We start from the raw sequence: 6654 nt of genomic DNA on the forward strand, positions 1-6654 counted from the left end.
TACCTCGATCTTTTAAAAATTACAAACATAAATACGTAATCTTTTTTATTTATTAAATATAAAATAAAAAATTTATTTTTTTAAAGAGTAAAAGCACTTAAGTCACCAAAAAAAAAGAGTAGAAACACTTTTTCAAAAAATTTTATCAAACAAAAGCTAAATTAAATTAAAGCTCAACATTGCAATATTATGATTTTGAGTTACTGTTACTAGTTTTGTTCGTGATGCCAACTTGCAAATAGCAATCAGGGGCGAAGCTACAGGTATGGGAAGGGGTAATGGCCCTCCCAAATTTTTAATTTTTGTTAAAAAAAAAATAATAAACATAGTCCTAATTTTTATATATTTTTCAGTTCCTCTTTTTTTGGGTACACTTTTTTAATTCTCCTTTCATTCATAAAAAAAAATCAATCCATTTTTATATAACATTAACAAAGTATAATAGTTTTAAGTTTAGTCTAATAGTTTACTATATTTAAAAAATAAAATATAAATTTTTTTTTCTCTCAATATCTTCATCTACTCAAATTCCTCACTTTTATTTTATACAGGTAATAATTTTAGTAAATTATTAAACACCGTCTCCCTAAATAGTTAATATAGCTTCGCTCCTAATAGCAATGCAAGCATTTCTTTGGCGATCTTTCTTTGTTGGTTTGATTTTGTGACATTTGACTTAATTTGAGTTTTTTGCTATTGCATTGTGAACCACAAAACAGGTTACCATCTTTCCAAATTTGAAGAGTATTAAAGTGAGAAGCATGAAGACTTTGAGTGGGATATGTGATAATAAATTAGAACTCCCAAAAGCCTCTTTCGAAAAGTTGGAGAGCCTAGCCATTGATGAGTGTCATAAACTGGACCATGTTTTCACTTCTAATGTGGTGGGAATATTTCAGCATGTAAGCAACTTAAGCGTTACCAATTGTAAGTCAATGAAAGCTATATTTGAGACAACGGCTTCAGCTTGGGAAAAGAAGCGAACTTCTAAGGATGCAACACCCAAGTTGCAAGATGTTCATTTTGAATCACTTCCAAAATTAGAGTATATGTTCAACATGAAGATAAAACAGCTTGAAGAGATTCTTAAGTTAAACAATTTGCATAAAATATGGGTTCAAGATTGTAAAAGGTTGGAAAATATATTTTCTGCTCCTGTCGCTAAAACACTTGAAAATAATCTTGAAGAGCTTGTGGTCTCGGATTGCTCTCAATTGAGGGAAATTGTTGCCAAGAAAAAAGAAGAAGATGCCAGCAGTCTTATTGAATTTAACTTTTTGAAACTTGCAACAATCAAATTTTTGAAATTCAAGAGTTTCTATCCACCAGGAACTAAGACCATCTCCAGTAGGGAACTCATCCCAGTTCCTGTTTATGGCCCACCTGTCATAAAAAGTAACTCCACATCAGCTTTTGCGTTATAAACAATAAATAGGAACTCAAAGCATCTCTCTCTTCAAATGGCAAGTTATTATTGGTTAATTTGAGTCCCTGCTTAGAGGGACTCCCTTACCTTGATCCTTGTGCAGGAACTCACTCCTTTTCTCCTCCAATGGTTAGAGTTCCTATATGTTAGAAAAAAGTCAAAGAAGAACTCACCATTGGAGGTGCTATAAAGAAATAAAATTTCCAGCACTGAACAACTTGTCTATTGAACAATGTGACAAGTTAGAACCATTCAGAGAAGAAATCATAGATGAACAAACAAAGCCTGCCCTCTTTCCTGAAACGGTAATAACAATACCTTCAAACTCTTATTTCTATTGTTATTTCATAATAGCAGAAGAAAAATAACTTAGAATAAAATAAAATTGATTAGATTTAATGGGCGTGGTTGTAAATTAAACTTTTACATTATCATCAAATAAAAATATCTCTGAGGTTTGATAGAAGATTATATTTTTAGGTCTAACATGAGTATATATATATATTTTATATTATGCTCTATTATTAATTACTAGGGACATGCTTTATTTATTCCTTTTTCGATTTAACCTTTAATCATTTAAAAAAAATCAAATAAAATATTTTTCATGATCGGATGAAATTTTACAAAATCAAGATATCGTCACAACTAAACCCCAATTAAAAATTTAAAATGACGTAGAATACGTGCATGCATTTATATTTTGATATATTTAACTTTAATTATGCATACTAAATTAATTTTTCTTCATGATTTATTCCATGTGTAGGTAATGAACAATTTGAAGTCAATTCAAATTGAGTGGAGACATGCAACGTCATCGACTAACTATGATTATCGAAGGGACCATCTAGAAGAGCTTCAATTATCTAGACTGAAGGATACTAAAATTCTGTATTCTTTCCTTTATAGCAATCCTAATATGAAGAATCTATGCTTGAACGATGCTTCTTTTGAAGAATTGGTGCCTCTTGAAAGGCTTGCTAAGATTGAAAGCTTAGGTGTTGTCCCACAGCTGAAAAGCTTGAAGCTAACAGATCTACCTTATCTTGAGAACATTGGCTTCGAAAGAGACCCCATTCTTCAAAGGATAGAGTCATTGGTTTTTCAAAATTGCCCAAGTTTGAAAACCATAGCACCTTCTGATGTATTTCTCTCTAACTTGACAAAGCTTGAAGTGGTTAACTCTGGCACATTAAAATATTTAATGTCACCATCAACTGCTAGAAGCTTGGGTCAACTCAACACCATGAAGGTAATTAATTGTGAATCTCTTGAGGAACTTGTATCAGAGGAAGGACAAGAAGATCATAAAGACAATGATGACATCATTTTCAAACAATTGACGACAATTGAACTTGTGTCTCTCAAGCGCCTGGAAAGCTTTTGCAGGTCCAAGAGTTGTGCGTTTCAGTTTCCATCATTAGAGAAATTTGTGGTGAGTGCTTGTCCCGAATTGAAAAGTTTCTCCCAAGAAGAACACATGAAACCGCCGCCCAAGTTGGGAAAAGTATATGTTGTCCATGAAAAAGACAAGGTGGAAGCGTACTGGACAAACAATTTACAAGAAACAATACGAGATATATTCAACAAAAAGGTATTGTCTAAATAAATTATTTGACTCGAATAAGATTGTTTGAATTAGAGGTAAAGAATAATATAGGAAATATAATTGTAAATTTAATATAATGACAGATATTTTTCAAAGGCATGGAGGAATTAAGTGTTTCTGATGATCTTGCTCATCTACAACAACTATGGCAATGCAAAGGAGAATTGTTTAACAATTTGAAAACTTTGAAGCTGAGTGATTGTGAGTTAGAACCATACGCAATTCCATCAAATGTTATTTTCAGTTTCAAGAACTTAAGAGAATTGGAAGTGGATAGCTGCAAAAAAATAACAGGAATTTTTGAAATGAATGATACTGAGATCAAGGAAACATCGTTCCAACTGAAGAAGCTAACTTTGAAATGGCTTCCAAATGTGAAACATGTGTGGAACCCGGAAAAACAAGGAATTCTCAGCTTCAAAAGTCTACAAATAGTGACTGTCAATGGCTGTGAGGAATTGAGAACTCTATTTCCTATAGCCTTGGCCAGAGATCTTAAGAAGCTTGAGGAACTTGATGTTAGAGGATGTGATGAGTTATCCAATATTATAGAAGGTGGAACTGTTGATGAAGATCTTGTGTTTCCTTGTTTAACCACATTGGCATTGTGCTATTTGCCAAATCTTACTGGCTTTTGCTCTCAGAAGTTCACTCTGCCTGAGTTAAATTGCTTAGTGGTATATGATTGCAATGATCAACTGGAGCTATTTCAGAGTCAAGGAGAGGAAAATCAAAACAGCACTTCAACTGCTAAGCAACCACTTTTCATGAATATAACGGTAAATAATTTATATTGTTATTCGTTATAATATCTTCTAAGGTGAAAGTAATTTATTATAACAACTTTTGAGTTTTATTATTCTATTTTATTAATGATTAACTTTTTATTTTATATTTATAAGTCATTTTTTTTTATAGGATTTAGATCTCATATTTATATTCTTAATGTTACTTGCACTTTTAAAAATAAATAGTAACTTAAAACTCATTTTATTAATTATGTTGAATGAGATGCACACTTTCGAATTTGAAAAGAGTATTCGATAAATACTTATTTTGTTTTTATATTTTCTGATGTGAAAAAAATATTATTGTATGTTTTTCACTTTCTTTTTCTTTTTTTCTTCTCTGTTTTCTAATGAAGAAGTCTGCAAATTAAATTTGTTTTAAATGATTGTTTATATAATTAATTATATAAAAATAATTTATGCGTTATATGATTGCAACGATCAACTGGAGCTATTTCAGAGTCAACCAGAGGAAAACCAAAACAGCACTTCAACTGCTAAGCAACCACTTTTCATGAATATAACGGTAAATAATTTATATTGTTATTCGTTATAATATCTTCTAAGGTGAAAGTAATTTATTATAACAACTTTTGAGTTTTATTATTCTATTTTATTAATGATTAACTTTTCATTTTATATTTATAAGTCATTTTATTTTATAGGATTTATATCTCATATTTATATTCTTAATGTTACTTGCACTTTTAAAAATAAATAGTAACTTAAAACTCATTTTATTAATTATGTTGAATGAGATGCACACTTTCGAATTTGAAAAGAGTATTCGATAAATACTTATTTTGTTTTTATATTTTCTGATGTGAAAAAAATATTATTGTATGTTTTTCACTTTCTTTTTCTTTTTTTCTTCTCTGTTTTCTAATGAAGAAGTCTGCAAATTAAATTTGTTTTAAATGCGTGTTTAGATTATTTGATTAAAAAGATATTAATATTTATTTGAGTAATACACAAAAAGTTAGTTTTAATAAACCTAAACCCTATATGATAGTTATTTTGTAAAAGCTATATAATAATTGTCTAACATAATTGATACTTATTAGAGTCAATTCGCTAACAATTTCACAATTTTGAAATAATTAATTGTTAGTTTTTATAATCCTAAGCTTCAAAAAGTTATTTATACTTATCAACCCTTTCTGTCATAGGATATTTCCAAGATGGAAAATTTGACTCTGAATTGGAGACACACTCAAGCTTTAAGTTCATGGTCGACAAAATTGAATAACGAAAATCTTGAGAGTTTGAATGAACTTGCCCTTGTTGATGATGATGAGAAAAGGAACTCTAATGTCCCAGTTGAATTATTTGAGAAGACACCCAACTTGGAAACACTGGAAGTATGCTATTACTGTGATGAAAACCTCAAAAATATATTGCCCTCCCATCATAATGCTAATAATAAGGAGGTTCTTGGAAACTTGAAAGAATTGAAGCTATACAAGTTAGATGAGTTGAAATCCATGAGTGGGGTAGAATACTTGTCAAAGCAGCTGCGTCTATTAAATGTTTCTGATTGTCCAAAATTGATGACAACAATAGTGCTACAATCTTCCTCCAATCTGAAAGAACTGCACATAGAATCATGTGATGCAATGCTGCGTCTATTCACATCTTTAACAGCGAAAATGCTAATACACCTTGAGGAGTTACAAGTTGAGAGTTGTGAATCATTGAAAGAAATTGTGGGGGAAGAACAGCAGAGTGCGACGGAAGACGAAGTTATTGAATTTGAGCAGCTACAGAGGATTACCCTTCGATCTTTGGAAAGCCTGGAATGCTTTTATTCAGGGAATGCCACTTTGAAGTTACCCTCTCTCATTCAACTGGACATAGTGAATTGCTCCAAGATGAAAGTTTTCTCTCATGGAAATGTCGACGTTTCTAGAAGCATTCAAGTTTCTTACAATGACTCAAGTGATGATTTGGTCTTCCACCGTGATCTTAATAATGCCGTAGTATTGCAGTCTCTAAGTCAGGTAATAAATAAAGACCCTTTTCCAAATAAAATTTTACTCTGTGCCACTTTGAAATATTTTCCGTAGAAACTTGGTTATATTTAAGTAAGGCTAATTTTATAGTACCTTTTATTTGGTGTCTATTTTTTATTTAACTTATTTTTTTATAGTAAATTTTAAATATTTTAAATTTTTTTATTTTTATATTTTAAAATTTAAAATTAATTATTTAATTTTTTTATTCATTAGATAATAAATTTTAAACAACATAGCAAATACCTTTAATTGTTTCTGGTTCTGTCTGACTCTGACAGCAGAAAAGAAATAAATGAGTATGCAGCCTGTTAATAAATGACCGACAAATTGATAAGACATGTTTACTCATAAATAATTTGGCCATGTCCGCTTATTATTTTTGGTGTGTTATAGAGAGATGTGTATCATAAAATGGTGTAAAAAAAGTGTTTACGTTCACGTGAATTACACAAATCGTTTTCTCTAAATTCTTTGTATTATTTAGCTTTTTAAACAAACAGTTATAAATTGGATGATTCGATTTGTATTTTTAAAATTAAAAATTTTTAATATTAAAATCAGACGGTCCAATATTTATTTTTAAAAATAAAAAATTTAAAAATACAAATCAGACTCTCCAATTTATAATTTATTTCTTCTTTTCAAATAAATCTAACGTCCGATTTTATTAATATCAATTAAAAAAATTGATGCCATATCAAAGAAAAATATCCAATCTTCTAATAACAACGTACATATATTTAATCAATACAAAAAAAATTAATCTAATTTGTCCTATATGAATAATTTTTTTTCTTTTTTGAACTAATTTTC

The 6654-nt window shown here is 29.8% G+C and overlaps 2 protein-coding genes across 2 annotated transcripts in view; both read left to right on the forward strand.

Moving 5' to 3' along the window:
* Positions 1 to 3847, forward strand: part of LOC107626885 — a 10545-nt gene extending 6698 nt beyond the window's left edge. Inside the window, exons 4-7 of the mRNA XM_021116842.1 lie at positions 720 to 1257; positions 1634 to 1731; positions 2196 to 3023; positions 3122 to 3847. Of these exons, the coding sequence (XP_020972501.1) occupies positions 720 to 1257; positions 1634 to 1731; positions 2196 to 3023; positions 3122 to 3847 (2190 nt within the window). The remainder of the gene's footprint in view (positions 1 to 719; positions 1258 to 1633; positions 1732 to 2195; positions 3024 to 3121) is intronic.
* The window catches only part of LOC110269170, a 6389-nt gene continuing 5045 nt past the window's right edge, over positions 5311 to 6654 (forward strand). The window contains exon 1 of the mRNA XM_021116843.1: positions 5311 to 5826. Within this exon, the coding sequence (XP_020972502.1) occupies positions 5311 to 5826 (516 nt within the window). The remainder of the gene's footprint in view (positions 5827 to 6654) is intronic.

This window comes from Arachis ipaensis, chromosome B02 (assembly GCF_000816755.2).
Source record: "Arachis ipaensis cultivar K30076 chromosome B02, Araip1.1, whole genome shotgun sequence".
NCBI lineage: Eukaryota > Viridiplantae > Streptophyta > Magnoliopsida > Fabales > Fabaceae > Arachis > Arachis ipaensis.